Source organism: Callithrix jacchus, chromosome 22 (assembly GCF_049354715.1).
Source record: "Callithrix jacchus isolate 240 chromosome 22, calJac240_pri, whole genome shotgun sequence".
Lineage (NCBI taxonomy): Eukaryota > Metazoa > Chordata > Mammalia > Primates > Cebidae > Callithrix > Callithrix jacchus.
In genome coordinates this window covers 12,736,521-12,760,969 of record NC_133523.1, presented here as the reverse complement: position 1 = coordinate 12,760,969, position 24,449 = coordinate 12,736,521, and the positions used below count along the sequence as shown (strand labels likewise).

Below are 24,449 nucleotides of genomic sequence, written 5' to 3'. Positions count from 1 at the left end.
AGAGAATTCACCAGCCTGAATGTGTAGCTTGGCTCAGGGGAAACATGTCTGCATTCTTCATGGTCTCTTCCAATCTAGTCCCCTCCAATCACAGCGTCACCTTCTCCAGCCCTGCCCCCTTCCTGCTTCACTCGCCGCGTCGCCTTCTGTATGATCTCTAACTTACTGTTGCACGTGGCTTCTTGCCTGTCTCCCAGCTAGACCTCAGCTCCCCCAGGGGCAGGGCCTTCTCATTCTCGTCCATCGCCATGTCCAAAGTGCGCAGAACAGTGCCTGGCACACAGTCGGTCCAAAGTGCGCAGAACAGTGCCTGGCACACAGTAGGTCCAAAGTGCGCAGAACAGTGCCTGGCACACAGTCGGCACTCGAAGCACTCGCCAGTTTTACTTTTATAATGAAGTAGGTAACATTGCAAGTTCCCTACCCCTTCCGTATTTTTTTTTTTTAAAGGCAGGGTCATCCAGGTGTGGTGCCTCACGCCTGTAATCCCAGCACTGTGGGAGACAAGTGGGTAGATCACTTGGGGTCAGGAATTCAAGACCAGCCCCGCCAACATGGTGAAACCCCGACTCTACTAAAAAAAAATACAAAATTTAGCTGGGTGTGGTGGTGTGCACCCATAGTTCCAACACTTCCAGAGGCTGAGGCAGGAGGATCGCTTGAACCCTAGAGGTAGGGGTTGCAGTGAGTCAAGATCAGGCCGCTGCACTCCAGCCTGGCTCAATAAATAAATAAATAAATAAATAAATAAATAGAATAAAAATTTAAAGCCAGGGTTTTGCTGTCACATAGGCTTCAGTGCAGTGGTGGCATGGCTATAGCTCACTACAGCCTCGAACTCCTGGACTCAAGGGATCTTCCTGCCTCAGCCTCCCAAGTAGCTGGGATTGCAGGTGTACACCACCACCCCTGGCTAATTGTTACATTTTTTGTAGAGATAGGGTCTCACTATATAGCTTAGGCTAGTCTTAAACTTCTGGCCTCCAGTGAACCTCCTGCCTCTGCTTCCAAAGACTACAGGCAGGAGCCGCCATGCCCGGCCAAGTTCCCTAGTCCTTCTATCCCGATTTCCTGATTTCCCAAGTGGAGAAGGTGACTGCACTGCCAGAGGACTGGCTGCTTTGGCGATTGTATGAAATATTGCCCATCAGACACTCAGGATGGTATCCAGTCCATTGTAGGTGAATGCTAGGATCTGGTCCTGGCTGTGGGGGAGCTGCTGCTTCCCCAGTCCCCTCCTGGCAACACCCCTTCCTGCACAGTCATGCCCGTCAGCCCCCCCAGTTCTCATGCCCCTGACTGTCCTCCGGCTTTGCCTCTTTCCCAGCCGTTCCAGCACCTACTCCTACCCTGAGACACCGCTGTACACACAGACGGCAAGCACCAGCTACTATGAGACCGCAGGCACGGCCGCCCAGGTCAGCACCCCTGCCACCTCCCAGGCTGTGGCCAGCAGCGGCTCCATGCCCATGTACGTGTCTGGCAGCCAGGTCGTCGCCAGCTCTACCAGCACTGGGGCTGGGGCCAGCAACAGCAGCGGAGGTGGTGGCAGTGGCGGTGGCAGCAGCGGCGGGGGAGGTGGTGGCGGGGGTGGCAGTGGCAGCACCGGAGGCGGCAGCAGCGGAGCAGGCACCTACGTGATCCAAGGTGGCTACATGCTGGGCAGTGCCAGCCAGTCTTACTCCCACACCACCCGTGCCTCGCCAGCCACGGTAAGTGCCCCAGCCTGGTCCCCAGAGGAGACAGGTGGTGGTGGGTGGTGGGCACTTGAAGCCCAGTCCATGAGGGCGCAGCCAGCCACTGTTAGCAGGAGTCTGTGTACCCCCCGATGAGCACATATGCAGATGTCCTGGGTTTGAATGCTGTGTGGCCTCAGATAAATTACTCAGCATGAAGTAATTTCTCTGGGCCTCAGCATGAAGTTCTTAGAACAGTACCACAGTTGGCTGGGCACAGTGGCTCACACCTGTAATCCCAGGACTTTGGGAGGCTGAGGTGGGTGGATGAGCTGAGGTCAGAAGTTCAAGACCAGCCTGGCCAACATGGTGAAACTCCATCTGTACTAAAAATACAAAAATTAGCCAGGAATGATGGTGAGTGCCTATAATCCTAGCTACTCAGGAGGCTGAGGCACGAGAATCGCTTCAACCCGGGAGGCAGAGGTTGCAGTGAGCCAAGATTGTGCCACCACACTCCAGCCTGGGAGACAGAGCAAGACTCTGGCTCTAAAAGAAAATAAATGTTGTCTATTCTTTTTATTCTTTTCTTTTCTTTTTTTTTTTGAGACAGAGTTTTGCTCTGTCACCCAGGCTGGAGTGGTATAATCATAGCGCAGTGCAGCCTCAAACTCCCAGGCTCAAGTGATCCTCCCAGCTTCCCCTCCCAAGTAGCTGGGACTACAGGCATGCACCACCATGCCTGGCTAATTTTTTTTTTTTTTTTTTTGAGATGGAGTCTCGCTCTCTTGCCAGGCTGAGATGCAGTGCACGATCTCGGCTCACTGCAACCTCCACCTCCTGTGTTCAAGCGATTCTCTTGCCTCAGCCTCCCAAGTAGCTGGGACTACAGGCACTTGCCACCACACCCAGCTAGTTTTGTAGTTTTAGTAGAGACGAGGTTTTGCCACGTTGGCCAGGATGGCCTCAATCTCTTAACCTTGTGATCCACCCACCTCTGCCTCCCATAGTGCTGGGATTACAGGCATGAGCCACCATGCCTGGTTTCAATTTTTAAAAAAATTTTTATAGAGACAGGATCTCACTCTGTTGCCTACGCTGGTCTCAAAATCCCGGCCTCAGGCGATCCTCCCACTTTGGCCTCCCAAAGTGCTGGGATTATTCCGATTAAAATTGCTGATAGAGAATAGATAATGAGGGAGAAGCCAGCACTGCCATATGGAGCTTCCAGAACAAGGTTCTTCCGCTGTCTGGAAGGGCGGTACTGGAACTTCCTGTGCCGAGAAGTGGCTGCATGAAGTCCCTGGGGCAGCCCTAAATTCCAGCCCCAACTGGGCCACTCGACAATTGTGTGACCGTGGGGTGACTCAGTGCTGGTGGTCCTGGCGGTCCCTCTTGGCCCTGATGTAGCCTGGCTTCTGTCTATTCTAGTCTTTTTTTTTTCTTTTCTTTTTTGGAGATGGAGTTTCGCTCTTGTCACCTAGGCTGGAGTGCAGTGGTGCAATCCCAGCTCACTGTAACCTCCCCACCTCCCAGGTTCAAGCAATTTTTGTGCCTCAGCCTCCAGAGTAGCTACAATTACAGGTGCCGATCACCACACCCAGCTAATTTCTTTTTTTTTTGAAACAGAGTCTCACTCTGTTGCCCAGGCTGGAGTGCAGTGGTGTGGTCTTGGCTCACTGCAACCTCTGCCTCCCAGGTTCAAGACGTTCTCCTGCCTCAGCCTCCCAAGAGGCTGGGACTACAGGTGCCTGCCACACACCAGTCTAATTTTTTGTATTTTTAGTAGAGATGGTGTTTCACCATGTTGGCCAGGCTGGTCTCTAACTTCTGACTTCAGGTGATCCACCCACCTCAGCCTCCCAAAGTGCTGGGATTACAGGTGCGAGTCATCGGCTCCTGGCTTGAAGATTTGCTTTTTTTTACTCTGCATATATATATATATATATATATATATATATATTTTTTTTTTTTTTTTTGAGACAAGGTCTGACTGCTACCCAGGCTGAAATGCAGTGGCTTGATCATAGCTCACTGCAGCCTTCAACTTCTGAGCTGAAGGGATCCTCCTGCCTCAGCCTCCCAAATAGCTGGGACTGCAGGCACGCACCACAACACTGGCTAATTTCTTTTTTAAAACAGAGTCTCGCTTTTGTTGTAGTCTTGCAGTAGCAAAATCTCGGTTCACTGCAACCTCTGCCTCCTAGTTTCAAGCAATTCTCCTGCCTCAGCCTCCTGAGTAGCTGGGACTACAGGCATGTGCCATTGCACCTGGCTCATTTTTTTTTTTTTTTTTTTTTGTATTTTTAGTAGAGACAGGGTTTCTCCATGGTCACCAGGCTGGTTTCGAGCTCCTGACCTCAAGTGATCCACGTGTCTCAGCCTTCCAAAGTGCTGGGATTACTGGCATGAGCCACTGTGCCTGGCTGACACTGGCTAATTTTTTTTTAAATTCTTTGGTAGAGACCAGGTCTCCCTATGTTCCCCAGGGTGGGCTCAAGTGATCCTCCCACCTTAGCCTCTCAAAGTGCTGGAACTATAAGGGGCAAGCCACTGTGCCCGTCCCTTAATGTTTTTAACTAGCTGCACGTGGCAAGTGTATAGAACAGTGCAGTTCTGGAGAGTTCTGTGGGACGTAGTTCCTGGGGAGGATGGCAGTAGGATGTGCTAACTTCTGGTGAGCGTGGCTGTCAGGATCCCAGCTGGAAGTCGATACAGGGAACTCAGCCACAGCACTCAGAGATGGCGGAAGCACCTCTGACTGGTGCTCTCCCATCTCCCTCCGGCCCCAGGTCCAGTGGCTCTTGGACAACTATGAGACGGCCGAGGGCGTGAGTCTGCCACGGAGCACCCTCTACTGCCACTACCTTCTGCACTGCCAGGAGCAGAAGCTGGAGCCCGTCAACGCCGCCTCCTTCGGCAAGCTCATCCGCTCCGTCTTCATGGGCCTGCGAACCCGCCGTCTGGGCACCAGGTAGGGGTGGTGCCCCTGGGGAATCGGGGGGCACAATGAGAACCACCCCCACTCCAGGTCATCTCTGGCACTCCAGCCCAGCCCAGCCCATCCCCACCGCCTCCACAAGACTCCTCGACACACCCGCTGACTCCCACCCCAGGGCCTTTGCACTGGCGGTACCTTCCACCTCATGTGCTTCTACCCCATCCTACTCACACACCCCCTGGCGGCCTCAACTAAAACTGCAGCCTTCCTCTGTCCCCCGCCTGTCACCCCCAACCCTGCTTCATTTTGCCCCTTAGCCATGAGCACCCTCACACCTGCATTTTTTTTTTTTTTTTTTTTGGGGGGAGACAGTCTCACTCTGTGATCCAGGCTGGAGTGCAGTGACTCAATCTCGGCTCACCAAAACATCTGCTCCCCCCGGGTTCAAGCAATTCTCTGGAGTAGCTTCAGCATCTTGAGTAGCTTGGGACTTACAAGCAATGCACAACCATGCCCAGCTAATTTTTTTTTTTTTTTTTTTGAGATGGAGTCTTACTCTGTCGCCCAGGCTGGAGTGCAGCGGTTTGATCTTGGTTCACTGTAACCTCCACCCGCTGGGTTCAAGCAGTTCTCCTGCCTCAGCCTTCTGAGTAGCTGGGATCACAGGCAGGCACCACCATGCCTGGCTAATTTTTATATTTTTAGTAGAGATGAGGCTTCATTATGTTGGCCAGGCTGGTCTCAAACTCCTGACCTTGTGATCTGCCCACCTCGGCCTCCCAAAGTGCTGGGATTACAGGCATGAGCCACCGCACCTGGCTAGCCCAGCTAATTTTCAAAAAATATTTTTAGCAGCCAGGTGAGGTGGCTGATGCCTGTAATTCAAGCACTTTGGGAGGCCGATATGTACGGATCACAAGATCAGAAGATTGAGACCATCCTGGCTAACATGGTGAAACCCCATCTCTACTAAAAACACAAAAAATTAGTCGAGCATGGTGGCAGGCACCTGTAATCCCAGCTACTGAGGAGGCTGAGACAGGAGAATCGCTTGAACCCAGGAGGCAGAGGCTGCAGTGAAGCTGAGAGCACACCACTGCACTCCAGCCTGGGTGACAGTGTGAGACTCTGTCTCTAAAAAAAAAAAATTATTTTTAGCAGAGACAGGGTTTCGCTATGTTGACCAGGCTCGTCTCGAACTCCTGTCCTCAAGTGATCCACCTGCCTTGGCCTCCGAAAGTGATGGGATTACAGCCATGAGTCACCACACTCAGCCCGCACGTGCCATTTACATGACTTATTTCAAATGTTCTGGTCCGTCTGCAATGCTCCTACCTTGATGATGCGGGGTTGAACCCAGTCAGTGCTTAATCAGAGGCTGTGAATCAGTGAATTCACGTGGGAAGGAACAGGAGCCATCCCATGAACCTGCCCCTCTCTTCCTTTCCTTTGCAACCCTATGGCTGCCCCCTGCTCATCTCTTGGTTCCTGTTTCCAGGTTCAGCGTCACCCCATTCAGTCACTGATACCCGCTGCCCCTGTGCCTCTTCAGTACAGCACCCCCGGCTCTGCAGGGCAGGGCTCTCTCCATCTGTGCCCCTAATAGAGGAGATGGGTGTGCTGTGAGGCACTCCATACCCTGCCAGCCAGCAGACCCCCAGCCCAGCCCTTACCCTCCACCTTCCTCCCAGGGGCAACTCCAAGTACCACTACTATGGCCTGCGAATCAAGGCCAGCTCACCCCTGCTGCGGCTGATGGAAGACCAGCAGCACATGGCTATGCGGGGCCAGCCCTTCTCGCAGAAGCAGAGGTACGAGGGCAGGGCTGGACCCGGGGCAGGGCAGGCAGGGAAGGACACGCAGGCCATCCCCCAGCTGTCCCGCCTGCCCATTCTCCTCCAGGCTCAAGCCCATCCAGAAGATGGAAGGCATGACCAACGGCGTGGCGGTAGGGCAGCAGCAGAGCACGGGGCTGTCGGACATCAGTGCACAGGTGCAGCAGTACCAGCAGTTCCTGGGTGAGAGCTCCCGCCCCCACCTGTGCAGGCAGTTCCCAAAGCCAGGTGGCAGCCAGCAGCCTCTGAGCCAGGGGAGGGCTTGGTGAGAGATGCCTGAGGACCAGTAGGGGTTGCGTGAGACATCACAGTCTCCATCCACAGTGACAATTCTGTCTCCAGAATTTTTCTTCAAGGTAGATTCTCATTTCTTTAAATGCAAAGCATTTCTCTGGGGCTTTGAGCTCCCCACTCAATCCCCTTTTTGCTACATGAGATTTTATTTTATTTTATTTGAGGGGGAGTCTCGCTCTGTCACCCAGGCTGGAGTGTAATGGCCTGATCTCAGCTCACTGCAATCTCCGCCTCCCAGGTTCAAGCGATTTCTCCTGCCTCAGCCTCCTGAGTAGCTGGGATTACAAGGCACCTGCCACCACCCACCCACAGCTAATTTTTTTAATTTTTAGTAGAGACGGGTTTTTACCATGTTGGTCAGGCTGATCTCGAACTCCTGAATTCGTGATCCGCCTGCCTCGGCCTCCCAAAGTGCAGGTGTGAGCCACTGCACCTGACTGAGATTTTATTTTTTAATTTTTGTTCTTATTTTTTGAGACAGATTCTCTCTGTTGCTGAGGCTAGAATGCAATGGCACCATCCTGGCTCACTGCAACCTCCGCCTCCTGGGTTCAAGCAATTCTCCTGCCTCAGCCTCCTGAGTAGCTGGGACTATAGGCATGTGCCACCACGCTCGGCTAATTTTGGTATTTTTTAGTGGAGATGGGGTTTCACCACATTGGCCAGGCTGGTCTTCAACTCCTGACCTCAAGTGATTCTCCCTGCTTGGCCTCCCAAAGTGCTGGGATTACAGGCCTGAGCCACCGCACCTGGCCTATGTGAGATTTCAGATCCTACCCAGATGGTCATGGTTACTTGTTAGAGATATGACAGGCAGGTCCTCCTCCTTCGTGAGTCCTGTGAGGGCCACTCCTTTTCCCATCCAGCTATCCCACAGCCATGATATCCATAGGGAGAGGGGGCAAGTGCCATTCTAGGACCACTCACTCGCCAAGAAGGCAGGCATGTACCCAGTGTTTCTAAAAGTAAGCTTTAAAAAAAAAAAAAGAGGCCAGGTGCAGTGGCTCACATCTGTAATCCCAGCACTTGGGGAGGCCGAGGCAGGAGGAATCGCTTGAGGTCAAGAGTTCGAGACCAGCCTGGCCAACATGGTGAAACTCTGTCTCTACTAAAAATACCAAAATAAGCCAGGCATGGTGGTGGGTGCCTCTAATTCCAGCTACTCAGGAGGCTGAGGCAGGAGAACTGCTTGAACTAGGGAGGTGGAGGTTGCAGTGAGCCAAGATCAGGCCATTACACTCCAGCCTGGATGACAGAGTGAGTGAAACTCTGTCTCAAGAAAATAAAAAAGGCTGGGTACAGTGGCTCATGCGTGGAATCCCAGCATTTTGGAAGGCCAAAATGCAGAGTCCTGTGGTCCTGACTGCACCCTGGGGGCCACCCTGGCCAGGTGGGTGCAGGATTTCAGCCGGGACTCAGAGGTCCATGTCCTGAGGGCTGGTACAGTGCCGCCACTCAGCAGACAGGCAAGGCTGGTACAAGACCCTCCTGTCCTCTCCTCTCTGCCAGAGGAGCATGGGCTCTCAAGTTCTCCCTGTCCTGGACCCCTTGCCAGGCACTCCCCCCCTTCCCCCCGACCATGGCCTTGGAAGGCCAAGGCAGGAAAAATTGCTTGTGCAGGAGTTTGAGACCAGACTGGGCAACATAGCAAGATCCATCCCTTCCTTTTTTTTTTTTTAAAGAAAAAGACAAAGTAAAAATCCATGAAAACAAGGCCAAAGGATGCTAAGTAAACAAGCAAACCCTTGGAGCCCATAGTCCAGCCACACATCCTCAATCCTGAGCACGCAGCAACTCATTTCCTCATCTGCTCAGGAGGTCTCGAGGTCCTCCTACGTGTCCCATCTGTGCCTGGGGACCTAGGGGAGGGTGGAGAACAATTCTTCTGGCAGAGTCGAGGGGCATCCCCAGGGTGACTGTCCATGGCTAGTCCCCACTTGGGGGCAGAGTCCTGTGGTCCTGACTGCACCCTGGGGGCCACCCACTCCCTGGCCAGGTGGGTGCAGAGTTTCAGCCGTGACTCAGAGGTCCATGTCCTGAGGGCTGGTACAGTGCCGCCACTCAGCAGACAGGGCTGGTACAAGACCCTCCTGTCCTCTCCTCTCTGCCAGAGGAGCGTGGGCTCTCAAGTTCTCCCTGTCCTGGACCCCTCGCCAGGCACTTCCCCCCCTTCCCCCCCACCATGCCTTATCCCTCACAGGCACATGGGGGACCCCGGCCTGGTGGGAAGGTGATGACAACTCAGTAGGACCCCAGGGTGGGCCGGCAGGCAGGATGAAGGGCCTGATGGTTTTTTCTGGCCCCCAGATGCCTCTCGGAGCCTCCCTGACTTCACAGAGCTCGACCTCCAGGGCAAGGTGCTGCCCGAGGGTGTTGGACCCGGGGATATCAAAGCCTTCCAGGTCCTGTACCGGGAACACTGTGAGGTAGGGCGGCCAGGTGGGCAGGCGAGCGGGCGGTGGAGAGGCCACAGGCATGAGAGGGCCACACTGCCCCCCAGTCTCCCTGAGCCTCTGCCTCTGCCACAGGCCATCGTCGATGTCATGGTGAACCTGCAGTTCACCCTAGTGGAGACGCTGTGGAAGACCTTCTGGAGGTACAACCTCAGCCAGCCCAGCGAGGCACCGCCACTGGCTGTGTGAGTGCTGCCCAGCACATGGGAAGGGCGAGGTGGGAGGAGGGCGTGACCCCAGTTGATTTTGACACCCAGGGTTGGGGCGCCTGCTTGTCCCCTGCAGTTTGTGGGGTGCACATGCCCCTTACTGTGTAGAATGTGTGTGTGTAACTGCCCGACGCTCAGGGCCAGGGGTGGCGTGCCTGACCAAGCCCAGGCGTGGGGCACGGCACCATCTCCTCCCTGGAGTGGCGGGTTCTGGGATCTGTTTGACTCCTGGATCCCATCCCACCCCTTGTGCCTGTGCCAGCCGGACCCTGGAGATCCTTGGGAGGCAGGGGGTGCTTACCTGACCCTGGGTGGAGGATGGGGGTACCTGTGTGCTTCTGACACCGGGGTCAGGGCCACAGACTGCCCCAGTGACCCTGGCTTGGGGACAGGGTATACTTGTGCCTTTATAGCACTTGGGACAGGACCATGGAGTGCTCCAGTGACCCAGGGTGGGATAAGGGGGTACCTGTGCCTTCTGACGCTGGGAGTAGAAACACAGAGTGCCCCAGTGACCCGGGGTTGGGTGGGTACCCACAGGCATGACGAGGCCGAGAAGCGGCTGCCCAAAGCCATCCTGGTGCTCCTCTCCAAGTTCGAGCCCGTGCTCCAATGGACCAAGCACTGTGACAATGTGCTATACCAGGGCCTGGTGGAAATTCTCATCCCTGATGTGCTGCGGCCCATCCCCAGTGAGTGCTCCGCCTCCTCAGCACCCCCGGCACCCACATGCCCACCCTTCCCTGACTGCCACCCCCCACTGCCTCCACCCACAGGTGCCTTGACCCAAGCAATCCGGAACTTTGCGAAGAGCCTGGAGAGCTGGCTCACCCACGCCATGGTCAACATCCCCGAGGAGATGCTTCGGGTGAAGGTGAGGGTGTGGAGGGTCCCTTCCTCCTAGCTCTGGGGCTCAGGCCTCCTCTCCTCTGCTCCCAATGGCAGTGAGATTTGTTCCCATGCCTGTTTTGGGGATGCTGCCCGTCAGGAAAGGGGAAGTCTCTGCCTTGGGGAGTGCCCTGGATGTCATCTTTATAAACCTGTGTCCTCCGGCACCCACTTCTGAAATGCAGGCTTTTTGTGGTGTTATTGTACTCAACACAGCATCTTTAAAAAATAAAAACCAGCTGCAAATGTACAGTAGTTCCCTGTTCAGACAAGCCTTGCTAGAAAGTGCCTCAGGTGTACAGAAATAGATAACGCTTCAGAAAGTCAACAGCATCTGCAGGGAAACATAATACTTGCCGTTTTCATCAATACTGCACATTTGCTGACTACTTAGATGTTAGGAGTTTGGTGGGATGTGCTTGGGCCACAAAATAAAACAGAAAGCCGCCACTGGACACAGGGCAGAGACGGGCCTGCGGAGACAGCAGACGCCAAACCAGGAGCAGACCCATCAGAAGAACCGGCAAGACTCCACTCATGTATTCACCCAGCCTCCTCATACACTGCAATGAACCAGGCGGACAAAACCCCTGTCCTCTCCCAAGCTGAGATTCCAGAGTGTGAAAGAAAACGAGGCGGGGCGCAGTGGCTCACACCGTAATCCCAGCACTTTGGGAGGCGAGGCGGGCAGATGATGAGGTCAGATCACTCGAGACCAGCCTGGCCAACGTGGTGAAACCCCATCTCTACTTAAAATATTAAAATTAGCCTTGCATAGTGGTGTGTGCCTGTGGTCCCAGCTCCTCAGGAGGCACAAGAATCTCTTGAACCTGGGAGGCGGAGGTTGCAGTGAGTTGAGATTGTGTCACTGCACTCCAGCCTGGGCGACAGAGGGAGATTTCTGAGACTCAGTCTCAAAAAAAAAAAGAAAAAAGAAAATGAAACGTTTATCAAAGCAGTGTTTACCCTTTCTACCGCAGTGCCCTCCGTATTTTCTATTGTGTACTTTCCTTAAAAAAACAAAAAACAAAAAAAAAAAAACGGGCGCAGTGTCTCAGCCTGTAATCCCAGCACTTTGGGAGGCAAGACAGGCAGATCATGAGGTCAGGAGTTCGAGACCAGCCTGGTCAACATGGTGAAAACCCATCTTTACTAAAAATACAAAAATCATACAAATATGTAGGGCATAATAGTTTTTAAAAAATACAAAAATCAGCTGGGTGTGGTGGCGGGCACCCGTAATCCCACTCACTCAGGAGGCTGAGGCAGGAGAGTCACTTGAGGTTGCAGTGAGCTGAGATCGCACCACTGCACTCCAGCCTGGGCAACAGAGCATGACTCCGTCTAAAAAAAAAAACTGGCTCTTTCCCGCTGGTGGCTCAGTCCCAACAGTTTGGGAGGCAGAGGCAGGAGGATGACTTGAAGCCAGAAGTTTGAGACCAGTCTGGCAACATGGCGAGACCCTGTCTCAATTGTTATTTTTTTAAAAAATAATAAATTTTTAAATACTGTGCTCTAGTCAGAACACAATAAATTGAATTGGGGAGAGGGGCGGTGCTTGTGAGGGTACACCCAAAGTTTGAAGGTTCCAACCCTTCTGTCTTCCAACAGAAGTAGCAAGGCACATCCCTCCCTTTTTAGCAAAAAGTAAACAGGCTTGGAGAGGTTGCAGCGAGGTGGGGCTAGGGCTGGCGGGCTGGGGTTCCTCAGAAGCAGCAAGCCCCCCATCCCTGCACGCAGGTGGCCGCAGCCGGCGCCTTCGCGCAGACACTGCGGCGCTACACGTCTCTCAACCACCTGGCGCAGGCAGCACGCGCTGTGCTGCAGAACACTGCGCAGATCAATCAGATGCTGAGCGACCTCAACCGCGTGGACTTCGCCAATGTGCAGGTGAGCGCGGGGCGGAGCGGGTGAGCGAGGGGCAGTCCGGCGGGGCGCTCCAGGCCGGGGTGATGGCGGCTGAGCACCGGGCACCTGCCCGTCCGCCCGCTGTGTCCCAGGAACAGGCCTCGTGGGTGTGCCGCTGCGAGGACCGCGTGGTGCAGCGGCTGGAGCAGGACTTCAAGGTGACGCTGCAGCAGCAGAACTCGCTGGAGCAGTGGGCGGCCTGGCTGGACGGTGTGGTGAGCCAGGTGCTCAAGCCCTACCAGGGCAGCGCCGGCTTCCCCAAGGCCGCCAAACTCTTCCTCCTCAAGTGGTCCTTCTACAGGTGCGCTTGCGGTGGGATCGGGCCTGGGCGGCACCAGGGAAGTCCCCGCGTCCCTGGGGGGCTCAGGTACTCTTCTACAAAGACCCGAGCCTGCAGGCGGGCTGGCTGGGGCCCTGGACTCTCTACCATGTTCGCCCCAGGGAAGTCTGCGGGATCCAGGCTGAGTCGCTGAGCTGGTGTGAGGCCGGGCACATCGTGGTGAGGAGGGGACAAGGAGTTGGGCGGGGCAGGGTCTGACTGTCTTCTCTCCGTTGCCCTCCCCAGCTCCATGGTGATACGTGACCTGACCCTGCGTAGCGCGGCCAGCTTCGGTTCCTTCCACCTCATTCGGCTGCTTTACGACGAGTACATGTACTACCTGATCGAGCACCGTGTAGCCCAGGCCAAGGGCGAAACCCCCATCGCCGTCATGGGCGAGGTGCGCACAGCAGGGAACTGGGGCCGTGCGAGTGGAGTGCCAGGCGGCAGGACCCTCACCCTTTTTCTTCTCTCTTCCCTCTAGTTCGCCAATCTGGCCACCTCCCTGAATCCCCTGGACCCCGACAAAGGTAGGTGAAGCGTCTTCCCACCCAGGGCGCGGGGTCGTGGGGGTGGCAGACAACGGAGGGGCTAGGGTGGAGGAGGAAGCCGCGGGGCCCCGGGGACGTCGCTACCCCACCCCGAGCCCGACTTGGTCCCTGTGCCCCCAGACGAGGAGGAGGAAGAGGAGGAGGAGAGCGAGGACGAGCTGCCGCAGGACATCTCGCTGGCGGCCGGTAGCGAGTCTCCCGCGCTGGGCCCAGAGGCCCTGGAGCCGCCGGCTAAGCTGGCGCGGACTGACCCGCGTGGCCTCTTCGTGCAGGCGCTGCCATCCAGCTAAACCCTTGGCCTCCCCATCCTACCTGTCCCCGCCACCCCTCCACACCAGGGTCCCTCACAGCTTCTGTGGCTTCGTGGTCACCGCTCCAGCCTCTGCCAGGGCAGGGAGGGGGCCTCCGAGACAGGAAAGGTCGGGGGGGGGGCCCCCCTCCCCCATGGGGCCGGCACAATCAGCGGGCTGGGTGGAGCCGCAGCTGCAAACTCTTGACACAAAAGACGTGCCTTAAGGAACCCGACGCGTGCCCAGGTGCCCCGCTGGGCATCCAGCTCGGCCCCTTGCCCCACCCCCCCATCCCCCACAGGCCGCAGCATCTTACCCCCCAGCCCCATCCTCCCACCACCCCAGGGGGCCGGCAGGCAGGCCCCCTCCCATGCGTAACTGTTAACTTATTCAGCTCGCTGGCTTTGCACAGCCTGTCCTGGGCCCAGCCCTGAGCCCCGGGCCGGCGCAGGTGGGCGTCACCTGGGGACCCCCAACTGTCAGCAGCAACCCCAATACTCCCGCCCCAGTCCCACAACCCCACTGCTTCCCCTTCTTGGTATTAAGTGCAATTAAAGCCGTGGGTGTCGCATCTGCTCCAGCACTGGGCCCTCCCTTGCCCCCAAGCCCGAGAAGGGGGCACTGCCCGGCCTGGCTGGGAGGAAGGCGGCAGGGGCATGGCCTCCAGCTTCCAAAGAGCCACGGGGCCGGGGAATGCCCACACACCACAGCCCCCGCGCCCCGCTATCTGCCGCTGGTTTGTAATGGAACCTTCTCTGTGCTATGTTCCCGGAGACCGTGCTCCTCCGTGCCGTGCACCCCCTGCCCCCATGACTTGTGCGATTCGTGAGCGCCGCCCGAGCGGAGTTGGTAACTTGTTGGGTTTTTTTCCAACCATCATGGCCTTATCTGTTCCAGTTTTCTCGGTGTTTTCAACCTGTGAGATAGATGTTTATGGCAAGAAAAAGAAAAAAAAGGCAATCTGACCTATTGTATAAAAACCACTATTTTGTGTGCTCCGCGTGCTACAGCTTTTGGGGCAGCCCTGCCCAGTCCCCGAGCCCACAGGCTCCCTCTCCCGGCGGCGAGTGTCCACATGTGTGGTAGTCTAGTGTGCCGAGCTGTTTTCTACCTTTTTGTAGTTTCTTAAAACAATAAATTCCGCTGTGGTATTTGCCTACTGCTGACTCGCCAGGCTTTGGGGCGGGGGCTCCGGGCTGCAGTTACAGGGCCTCAAGGAGGTTCAGAAATTAAAACATTTATTACATTAAGAACGGAGTGGGGATGGCCAGGGGGTTGACGGCTTGGGTGGGGGAGGCTGGAGGCTGGAGGTGGAAAGGCGGGGTAAACGGGTCCATTTGGCCTCCCCGAGGGCAATGTCCACAGCTGTAGCCAAGGAAAAGGGCAAATGCATGAGGGGCCAGGCCCATGCCCAGCTCGGGGTGAAGGGGGGCACTCGGGCTGGTGGGGCAGGGGGCACCCTCTCTCGGCCCCTTCCCAACTTAAATAGGCATAAATAAAGTGTCCAGACCCTCAGGCCACCAGGGGCGGCCCCGCCCAGCCCTGTTCCGCAGCCTAACACTAGTGCCGGTCATCGGTTGGTGGGCCGGCGGGCCACCCGGGGAGGTAGTTGGAGTCAGTGTCCAGGGCGGCCCGGCCCTCACAGCACGATCCACGTGTATCGCTCGCTGTCTGCCAAAACCTTCAGGGAGCACCCTGCAGGGACAGGTGAGGACAAGGCATGGAGCCTCCTGTCCGGCCCTGAGGCTGCACCCTCACCTGATTCGCTTCTGGCCCAGAAGGTTCCAGAAGGCAGGGACCCTGCTGAGTTGTCCTCCACCTCTAGTCTGCAGCAAGCAGCAGTGACCTGCTCCCAGGCCCGACACCTTCAGGGCCCCTGAGCTGGGCCTGGCTTGGCCTGGCCTGGCCCGCCCTCTCCTCACCCCGATTCCAGCCTTCCCACCCATTTCATCAGCACTCAGCAATCAGTGCCTGGCTGAGGGCAAGTGTCTTTGGGGGCACTGACCATGGCGGAGTTGCTGAGCCCCACCTTTGTGCAGCGCCTCGTTGGTCATCCTGTTCACATAGCGGCCGCTGCTCTCAGGCACCAGCCACTTCATGACCATGTCCACGCAGCTCTTGCGGTAGGAGCTCCAGACGCTGCCGCTGCGGGGCCAGGGGGTGAGTGGCTCTCATGGCCTGGCTGCCCCGACCCTGCCCCCCAGCCCTGCCTCACCTGGTCTGCCCTTTGACCTCGGTGAGGTCACCCACACTGACTGTCTCGAAGATGCCTGTGTTGAGGTCCCATGCTACCTTGAGGCTGGTGTGATAGGTCTTTGGTCTGCAGTGGAGAGGGACAGAGGTCAAGCGCTGGGACGGCCTGGCTCCTGAACCACGCCCCATGCCACCTTGAGGGGTTTTTGTCTTTGGAGCAGCTATGGAGGGGCCCAGCCAGGTTGTGGCAGAGGGAGAGCCTTCTCCCATCCCCATGCCCCCACCCTGAAGTGTCTGCAAGCAGCCCCCCTGGTGGACGAGGAGGGCAGGGTCCCTGTGCTCACCGGAGCTGGCCCTCCTCTGTGGGAGACGGGAAGGCCAGGAGCAGCAGGCCAATGTTGATGAGGACCTGGTTGGTTTCTGGGCAGACCTGGAGCGGGGGGGGGGGGGGGGGGGGGGGACAACACCAGCTCCTCCTGAGCATGACCCAGAGTACGGGAGGCCCTAGACCCACCTTGCCCGCCCTGGGCCCACCTCTAGAATGACTATGTCGTAGTCGCTGAAAGAACAGAACTGGTGGCCCCAGGTGGCATCATGGCGGATGACCTCATTGATGACATATTCGAAGTCCAGCGTGAGCTGCTCCACTGTCAGGTACTGGCCCTGTGGGTGAGGGGGCAGGCACAGAGGATAGTGCCAACCACCCCCCAGCAGTTCCCTGGGGCTGCCCTCGGCCTGCCCACTGCCTGCACCCACCTGGACAGCAGTCCGCTCCCGCATGGGCCGCAGGTTTCGGCCATGAAGATCGGTCACCACGAAGGGCAGAGAGATCTTGTCGTCCTCGAACTCTGGGGAGGCAGGAAGTGGGGGTGGGGTGGAGGGAGGCCAGGGCCCCCTGGGTTGGCCTTCCCATCCCAGGCCCTGCCGCAGGCCTGCTCCCCACTCACCATCCTCCGGCTCCGTCCCCTCTCCAGACTCCAGCACATAGTACAGCTTGGTGTAATTGACATAACCAGGCTCAGGGGCAGGCACCTCTGAGGCAGAGGGGCTGTCCCGGGGTGCTGCCTCCCCACCCAGGGCTAGGGCCTCAGAGTGAGCACGGCAGCGGCTGCCAGAGGGTCCTGGGCACGGGGCAGGCCGGGCTTCCTCAGGGGCCCCGCCCTTGGCCTCTTTGGCCCGGCGAAAGATGTCAGCCACAAACTCCTTGGCTTTGGCGATGGCGGGTGAGGGCTCAGGAGACCCAGAGGAACGGGCTGGGGCCGTGTCAGGGCAGAAGCTGGGGAGGGCAGGGGGCACCTCTGGGCTCTCGGGCTCAGGGGGGCTGGCAGGCGCTGGGGGGCAGGTGCTGTGGTCATACAGGATTTGGCAGAAACTCCTGTCACCTGGAAGAAGAGATGGGGGTGGAGAAGTGTCAGTGAACCTGTTCAGGTCTGGGGCACTCCCAGCCTTGCTCAGTGTCCCCAGAGGTTCTCAGAAACCCACCTTAAGGAGATACTTCTAGGACACCTGGCTATGCTGAGATCAGTCTGAAATACCCAGAAGGGGAAAGACCTTTCTGCACATGCACACCACGCACACATGCGTGCAGAAGTTCATTCAAATCCCCCTTTTATTTTTTTTGAGACAGAGTTTCATTCTTGTTGCCCAGGCTGGAGCGCAGTGTGGTGATCTCATCTCACTGCAACCTCTGCCTCCTGGTTCAAGTGATTCGCCTGCCTCAGCCTCCCAAGTAGCTGGGACTACAGGCGTGTGCCACCATGCCCGGCTATTTATATTTTTAGTAGAGACAGCGTTTCACCATGTTGGTCAAGCTGGTCTCGAACTCCTGACTTTGTGATCCACCCGCCTCGGCCTCCCAAGGTGTTGGGATTACAGGGCGTGAGTAAACCACGCAGGCATCAAGCCCTTCTTTTTCTTTCTTTCTTTTTTTTTTTCCCTGAGACAGAGTTTCACTCTTTTTGCCCAGGCTGGAGTGTGATGGCACAATCTTGGCTCACCACAACCTCCACCTCCCAGGTTTAAGAGATTCTCCTGCCTCAGCCTCCTAAGTAGCTGGCATTACAGTAATGCGCCACCACGCCCGGCTAATTTTGTATTTTTAGTAGAGTCAGGGTTTCTCCACGTTGGTCAGGCTGGTCTTGAACTCCCTGACCTCAGCTGATCCGCCCACCTCAGCCTCCCAAAGTGCTGGGATTACAGGCATGAGCCACCGTGCCTGGCCTAAGATGTCTTCTGACACATGCTCCATGGATGTACACACAGGGACCTTCACTGCTGCTCCACAGATGCCCCCAATGCCTCCCACCTTCTAACTCACTCCCCAATCCCCAGGGAGGGTTCTTCAGTTGGCCCCCAGCTCCCCCTGAGCAGCCCTAGACATACGGACCCAGTGGGAGAGACCTGGGCACAGGGCAGCTGGGTCCATCACAGTCACAATTCTGTTGCCAAGTGGCCCCTAGCGTCCCCTCCCTCCCATTGCTGCCAGCAGGTAGCATAATCCAGCCTCTTAACATCTGTCACTGTCAAGGGCCATCTTGTGGTTTTCACTGGCATCTTTACTACGTCAAAGATGTAAAGCAAGCGCCTGCCCATTAACCGCGCCCCGAGGTATCAAGAGTGTTTCTCTTTTTCAGAGAAAAGAGCGCTTCCCTCCAGCACAGCAGCCGATAGCCGCCTGTGGTTACTTCAACATATCTACAGTGAAATCCATCGCAGGCTGGGCCCTATTATCCCATCACTTTGGGAGGTTGAGGTGAGTGGATCCCTTGAGGTCAGGAGTTTGAGACCAGCCTGACCAACTTGGTGAAACCCTGTCTCTACTAAAAATACAAAAATTAGCCAGGTGTGATGGCAGGTGCCTATAATCCCAGCTATTAGGGAGGCTGAGGCATGAGAATCTCTTGAGCCTGGGAGGTGGAGGCTGCAGTAAGTGGAGATCATGCCTCTGTACTCCAGTCTAGATGACAGAGCAAGACTCCATCTCAAAAAAAAAAACAAAGTAACAAAAGCTCGGTTCCTCGGTCACATGAGCCACATTCCAAGTGGCTCCTGGAGGCAGCCATGGTGGACAACGAAGATATGGGACATCTCAGCCACGGGAAAGATCCCTCAGGCAGGGCTGTGGAGGGCGTGGCCACATTTGGACCCCTGCATTCCTGCGCCCAGGCTGTGTGACCTGGGGGAGCAGGCTCTACCTCTCTGTGCCTGGGGTCCCTCGTCTGTGTGGTGGGGTAGGGAGAGGCTGGCCTCACGCACTGCCGGGCTGCCATGAGCCCCCAGGGCCTACCTGCTGAGTGGACAGAGACGGCACAGGCCACCAGGGAGTAGCTGGTGTTGAGCAGCACCACCTGGTCCTTCTTGAGCTGGAAGGCAGGCTGGAAGGTGGGGAAGGGGTAGACCACCTGGTACTTGGTGTGCAGCATAAAGCCATGCCGCAGGCACTGTGCGTTCGGGTCTCCTACAACACATGCCACAGTAGCTCACGCTCGGCCCAGAGCAGGGGGGCGGAGGGGAGGGGGACAGGCCACCCTCACCCCCTCACCTGGGTGGGCCCGGCTGGCATCCTGGCAAGCAGCACAGCGGCCCGGCGGTGGCACGGCCACGGTGCTGACATAGATGTCACGGTGGTTCTCATCGCTCATCATCATCATGTTCATGAGCATCCCGTTAGCTGAGCGGGTGCTGGGGGCCGGCACACCCTCAGCGGCCTGGTCGGCGCCTGGGGGCCCCCATTGCACACCCCCAGCCCCACCCAGCCATGGCTCCCCCAGGACCCGAGTCTCACTTGAAGCCGAAGACGATGACCTTAGAGGCATCGCTGGGCCATTCGCATACGGTCAGGTACAGGTCGCTGTAGATCTCCTCGTCCTGGAAGAGCCGGACCTGGCGGACCTGCGAGGCACATTCAGAGTCAGTACCAGGCCACGGTGGGATGCAGCCGCTGGGAACGCTGTCTCAGTGGAGACTGCGCCAGGCACTGGTCCCAAGCCCAGCCCGCCCTGAAGCCCATTCAGCTGAGTTCACACATATGCTGAGGTTACAGCCACCCAGCTCCTGGGAGCAGGGGTTCCAGGAGTCAAGGATCAAAGCTAAAGCCAGGTGGCTTGGTCCTAATAAAGCTAACTGGCCTGGGCCAACAGGGTCTATAGTTTCAGAGGCTGTGTGGAACCAAATGGAATTGCCCTTTTTTTGAACCATAAAAATTATAATTTTTTTTTGAGACAGAGTCTCACTCTGTAGCCTAGGCTGGAGTGCAGTGGTGCAATCTTGGCTCACTGCAACCTCTGCCTCCTGGGTTCTAAGTGCTTCTCCTGCCGCAGCCTCCAGAGTAGTTGGGATTACAGGTGCGTGCGTCATGCCCTGCTAATTTTATATTTTAAGTAGAGACAGGGTTTCACCATGTCCACCAGGCTGGTCTCAAACTCCTGACCTCAGGTGATCCACCCACCTCAGTCTCCCAAAGTGGTGGGACTATAGGCATAAGCCACCAGGCCTGGCCCTGGTAATTTCATGTGGTTGGACCTAACAAACAGAATCCTGACAATAACCCCATGAGTACACGATGATCATTTTACACCCAAGGAATCTGAGGCTCAGCGGGTGCTGTGTCCTGGGCCATGCTATCTGAAGGGCCAGCCTGGTGCTGAAGCCTCCCATGGGGGAGGGCCTGGCCCTACCAGCTTGAGCTTGCTGTGGACGTTGAACTCCCACCAGTACAGATGGTAGATGTAGAAGGAGAAGTCGTCATCCCCACTGCTGCTGGTGTAGGAGAGGACGTAGCGGCCGCATTTGGAGAAGCCCAGGAAGATGTGTCTGTGGGGGTGGAGAGGGCACAGCAGCCAGGTCAGGGCAAGCCCGCCACCCTCGCCCAGCTGCCCCCCTGGCCCGGACCCAGCCTCACCCTGCATAGAGGAAGTCCTCATCCACGATATTCTTGAGGGACACACAGACCCTCGGAGGCAGCTTCCGGAAGAGGCGAGGGGAGAGCTGCCCACTGATCTGGGGAAGGGGTGGTCGGGGCACTTCAGGCTCCACCTGCAGCCCCCAGCCCCTCACCCAAGGGAGAGACGCAGAGCAGCTCTCAACGGATCCAGCCCAGCCTAGCCCATGGAATGGTCAAAAGGAGGCCAAGCTCTGGAAGGTGGGAACAGCCAAGGCAGACCGGCGACACTGAAACCAGGTGGACCTCGCTTGAGCCTCCATCTCCACCAGGGACCCACACCACGCTTGCAGTTCCACACCACTTCAGCCTCAGGTCCCTCCTGCCTAAGCCCAGCATCACCACCTAAAGAAGGCTCCCCAGTCACCCTGCCCCACGCTAGGCCACCTGCTTCCCTCCCTGAAGGCTGTCCCTAAGCTGTGGGTATTCATCCTATTAAAGGAGGCTGGGATGAGGTCCTGACCTGCACCCATCTGTCCCCAACCCACCAGCCTTCAAACAAGGGGGCTCCTGCTCCCCAGGGCAGCTCTGGCCTCTGCTGAAGGCCAGTGGAGGCAGATAGAAGGGTGAGCCTAACCAGTGACCCAAATCCCCCTTCCCAATTAACTGCCACCTTCCAGTGGAATGCCTCAACCCCTAAACCTCACCATGGAAGGATGTGGGTGGACTGACAGGCACAAGCCAGGCACAGGGATATCAGAGCAGCCTCAGTCTTGCTACCCAGGCTGACTGGGGAAACACAGCTCTGCCTTCAAGACATTACAATCTGATGGGATGAGTCCTGTCTGGGAAGCTCCCTGATGGGAGACAGCCCTGCCCTCAAGGAGGTCTCAGAGGTCTGTCTGATGGAGGAAACAGGCAGGTCAACCAGGCCCAGCCCGAGAGGGGAGGCACAATCCCTGCCCAAGGAGCTTTCAAGCTAAGGGCGGAACCACAGCCAAGCCCAATGGAGCTCCCAGGCTAAAGGCGGAGACTGTCCCAGCCCAGGGAGCTCCCAGTCAAAAGGGGGAGACACAGCTCTGCCCTTGGGAAGTTATCAGCCTCAGGAAGAAGGCACAGTCCCTGTCCACAGAGACACGGCTTTGTCCCAGTTACTCCCCACCTGCAGGAGATTCACATTTCTGCCCTTCAGAGCTCCCAAATTGATAGGGGAGAGAGACATCGTCTCCCAGCTCTGGGAGTTCCCAGTCTGATGGAGGAGACAGAGACTGCTTCAGTAACTCCCACTCTGCGGGGGGAAGACTCAGCCCTATCCAGGGAGCTCCCACCTTCAATGGGGGAGGCCCACCCAGGTACAGGAACTCCCAGCTCCTGTGTGGTCGGAGCTCGGGCAGGGAGAGGAACACCAGGCGGAGGAAGCCCAAAGCCAGCGGCAGGGGCTCTGCAAAGGGGGCGGGAAGGTTCCATTACCGAGGGGCCAGGAGAGTAGGACTTTGAAAAATGGATCTGAACCTGGATCGCTCCCCTCCTCCTGATTCTCCCTGCGGCCTCTGGGGTCGCCTCCCTCCTCACCCCCTCCCCGGGGCCCCGCCCCCAACCCACTCCAACCCCCTCCATCCAAGCCCCTTTGCCGGTCACCCGACACAACCTCCAGCATCCAGGCCCCCGCCTGAGCCCCTTCCATCCAAGTCTTCTCCCCCGGGCCCCGCCCAGGCCCCTCATCCGAGCCCCCTCCCCTGGGTCCCCGCCCCCAACCCCTCACCCCGCGAACGCCCTCCTTCCTCCGCCTCCCTAGTCCCTACTCCTCATTCTCCGGTGCGCTCCCCACTCCGGCTCCGGGCCTCACCTTGACCCGCTCCAGCTGCTTGAGGACGTGCTCCCGCCGCCGCCCCGCTGCCCGCTTCCCCCCGGCTCCCCCGGGGCCGCCGCCGCCGCTCCCAGCCCCGCTGTTCCGCTCCGATTTCGAGCTGGGCGCCATTTTCACCCCCTCCCTCCACTTCCGGAGCAACCGGCCCCTTCGCCCCACCCCTGCCGCCTCCTCATTGGTCCTTTCTCGGGACAGCGGCCCGCCGGTTGGGTGAAAGCCCGCACTCGCGCTATGCCTGTCCATCAAAGCCGCGTCGACTCTTGATTGGTAGAGACAGTAACAGCCTCGGCGGCTCTTTGCCGTATTCCCGCCCTACCTTAAGGATGCACCACTCAGAGGTCCCATTTGTTCGTCTAGCCCAGAAAACTTTAATTTAATAGGTGAATATCTCCGTCTGTCTCGACGGCGTCACGCCCCCTGTGGCTAGCGGGTTTCCATGGAGACCACCGGCGGTCCAGGCCCTTGGGCGGGGCGATGGGATCCTGCGGTCCACCAGGGCTCGAATCCTCAGCCAGGGTTTGCCCACTCCCGGTCTGGGTGGGCAAAGGCCTGACGACCATGCTTAGGCCGAGGAAAGAGATTTTAAAAAAGGGAAAAAACGATGGGATTCGATGAAAGCTTGTTTCCGTTGGGCGGATTGGTGGGAGCATGGTGGTGGTAATGATAGCGTCAATCATGTATCGCTTTACGTGTGACAGACACGGTTCTGAGCTTAAACAGTTCGATGTGGCAGGGCTCTGTTGTGCCCATTATGCAGATGATGGCGAAAAAAAACCAATTGTTGAATGCCAGCTCCGTGCATCATATTCGTGTGCATTAACTCGTTTATTTTCTTTTTTTGACAGATCTCCCTTTGTCACCCAGGCTGGAGTGCAGTGGCGCAATCATGGCTCACTGCAGCCTCCACCCCGGGCTCAGGTGATCCTCCCACCTCAACCTCCCATGTAGCCGGGACCACAGACACACACCACCACCCGGCTATTTTTTTTCTTTTTAGACAGTCTCGTTTTTGTCCCCCAGGCTGGAGTACAGTGGCGCGATCTTGGCTCACTGTAACCTCCGCCTCCCGGATTCAAGAGATTCTTCTGCCTCAGCCTCCCAAGTAGCTGGGACTGCAGGCATGCGCCACCACACCTGGCTAGTTTTTTGTATTTTCAGTATAAGAGATGGGGTTTCACTATGTTGGCCAGGCTGGTCTCAAACTCCTAACCTCAAGTGATCCACCTGCCTCAGCCTCCCAAAGTGCTGGAATTATAGGCATGAGCCACCGCACCCAGCCTAATTTTTTGTAGAGACGGAGTTTCACCAGGTTGTTCAGGCTGGTCTCCAAATTCTGGGCTCATGTAATCCTCCCACCTCTTCTTCCCAAAGTGTTGGGATGACAGGTGTGAACCCCCACCCGTGGTCAGCTCATTTAATCCTCTGAACAATCTAGAAGGTAGGTACTTTTATTATCTCCATTAAAAAAATTTTTTTTTTTTTGAGACGGGTCTCACTATGTCGCCCAGGCTGCTTGCAAACTCCCGACCTCAAGCGATCCCCCCCATCAGGGGACACTCGTGAAATTCAAATGAAGTCTGTCATTCAGTGAATAGCACTGTTCCAAAGTTAGTTAATCTCTTAGATGTGACAAATGTACCATAGTTATGCAAAACGTTAAGACTAAAGGAATTTAGGCCGAGGTGAGAGGATGGCTTGAGCCCAGGAAATCGGGACCAGCCTGGGTAACATAGGGAGACCCCCTTCTCTACAAAACTTTTTTTTTTTTTAATTAGCAGCGTGTGGTGGTGTGAACCTGTGGTCCCAGCTGCAGAGGAGGCTGAGGTGGAAGGATCATGTGAGCCTGGGAGCTCGAGGCTACAGTGAGCAGAGATTGAGCCACAGTGTTCCAGCCTGGGTGACAGCGTGAGATCCTGTCTCAAAACAAAACCCAAAACCAGAAAAAATTAGAGGAAATTGGGTGAAGAGAATAAAAGAACTCTCTGTACCTTCTTTGGAGATCTTCTGAAAATGTGGAATTGTTTCAGGCTGGGCACAGTGGCTCACACCTGTAATCCCAGCACTTCAGAAGGCTGAGACAGGAAGATTGCTTGAGGGGAAGAATTTGACCAGCCTTGGCAACTACCGAGACCTGTCTCTACAAAAG

The 24,449-nt window shown here is 56.7% G+C and overlaps 2 protein-coding genes and 1 long non-coding RNA gene across 38 annotated transcripts in view; 2 read left to right on the top strand and 1 right to left on the bottom strand.

Moving 5' to 3' along the window:
• The window catches only part of RFX1 (regulatory factor X1), a 46,153-nt gene extending 31,630 nt beyond the window's left edge, over nucleotides 1-14,523 (top strand). For 30 of the 36 annotated variants that reach the window (XM_078360739.1, XM_078360756.1, XM_078360744.1 and 27 more), the window contains 13 exons: nucleotides 1,328-1,712; nucleotides 4,469-4,650; nucleotides 6,309-6,428; nucleotides 6,520-6,635; nucleotides 9,054-9,172; nucleotides 9,275-9,384; nucleotides 9,949-10,100; nucleotides 10,185-10,282; nucleotides 12,037-12,186; nucleotides 12,297-12,505; nucleotides 12,770-12,923; nucleotides 13,008-13,053; nucleotides 13,195-14,523. In XM_078360739.1, coding sequence (XP_078216865.1) covers nucleotides 1,328-1,712; nucleotides 4,469-4,650; nucleotides 6,309-6,428; nucleotides 6,520-6,635; nucleotides 9,054-9,172; nucleotides 9,275-9,384; nucleotides 9,949-10,100; nucleotides 10,185-10,282; nucleotides 12,037-12,186; nucleotides 12,297-12,505; nucleotides 12,770-12,923; nucleotides 13,008-13,053; nucleotides 13,195-13,364 — 2,011 coding nt within the window. In that variant the 3' untranslated portion in view covers nucleotides 13,365-14,523. Of the gene's footprint in view, nucleotides 1-1,327; nucleotides 1,713-4,468; nucleotides 4,651-6,308; nucleotides 6,429-6,519; nucleotides 6,636-9,053; nucleotides 9,173-9,274; nucleotides 9,385-9,948; nucleotides 10,101-10,184; nucleotides 10,547-12,036; nucleotides 12,187-12,296; nucleotides 12,506-12,769; nucleotides 12,924-13,007; nucleotides 13,054-13,194 lie in introns of those variants that run through there. The other 6 variants (XM_035287522.3, XM_078360755.1, XM_078360743.1 and 3 more) reach the window with 3 other exon arrangements.
• A 338-nt stretch (nucleotides 14,524-14,861) lies between these two features.
• Nucleotides 14,862-22,418, bottom strand: DCAF15 (DDB1 and CUL4 associated factor 15). Its single transcript, XM_002761821.6, has 13 exons — nucleotides 22,283-22,418; nucleotides 20,458-20,555; nucleotides 20,234-20,369; nucleotides 19,342-19,448; nucleotides 19,099-19,238; nucleotides 18,844-19,014; nucleotides 16,505-16,939; nucleotides 16,314-16,405; nucleotides 16,092-16,220; nucleotides 15,902-15,987; nucleotides 15,580-15,684; nucleotides 15,394-15,509; nucleotides 14,862-15,059 (listed from the first exon to the last, which is right to left on the bottom strand). Exons 1-13 carry the CDS (start codon nucleotides 22,412-22,414, stop codon nucleotides 15,004-15,006), a joined length of 1,803 nt encoding a protein of 600 aa, XP_002761867.3. The 5' UTR covers nucleotides 22,415-22,418; the 3' UTR covers nucleotides 14,862-15,003.
• A 717-nt stretch (nucleotides 22,419-23,135) lies between these two features.
• Nucleotides 23,136-24,209, top strand: LOC144580853 (uncharacterized). Its single transcript, XR_013531084.1, has 3 exons — nucleotides 23,136-23,221; nucleotides 23,675-23,741; nucleotides 24,079-24,209. It is a non-coding gene; the product is annotated as an uncharacterized LOC144580853 (long non-coding RNA).
• The last annotated feature ends 240 nt before the right edge of the window (nucleotides 24,210-24,449 follow it).

What these genes read in the sequence shown, in the direction of transcription:
- DCAF15 (XM_002761821.6), bottom strand. Translation starts at nt 22,414, where the DNA reads ATGGCGCCCAGCTCGAAATCGGAGCGGAACAGCGGGGCTGGGAGCGGC. An exon ending in CGTCTCTGTCCACTCAGCAG is followed by an intron (nt 16,940 to 18,843) that starts GTAGGCCCTGGG and finishes CTCTTCTTCCAG; the next exon opens with GTGACAGGAGTTTCTGCCAA. An exon ending in GGGGACGGAGCCGGAGGATG is followed by an intron (nt 16,406 to 16,504) that starts GTGAGTGGGGAG and finishes CTGCCTCCCCAG; the next exon opens with AGTTCGAGGACGACAAGATC.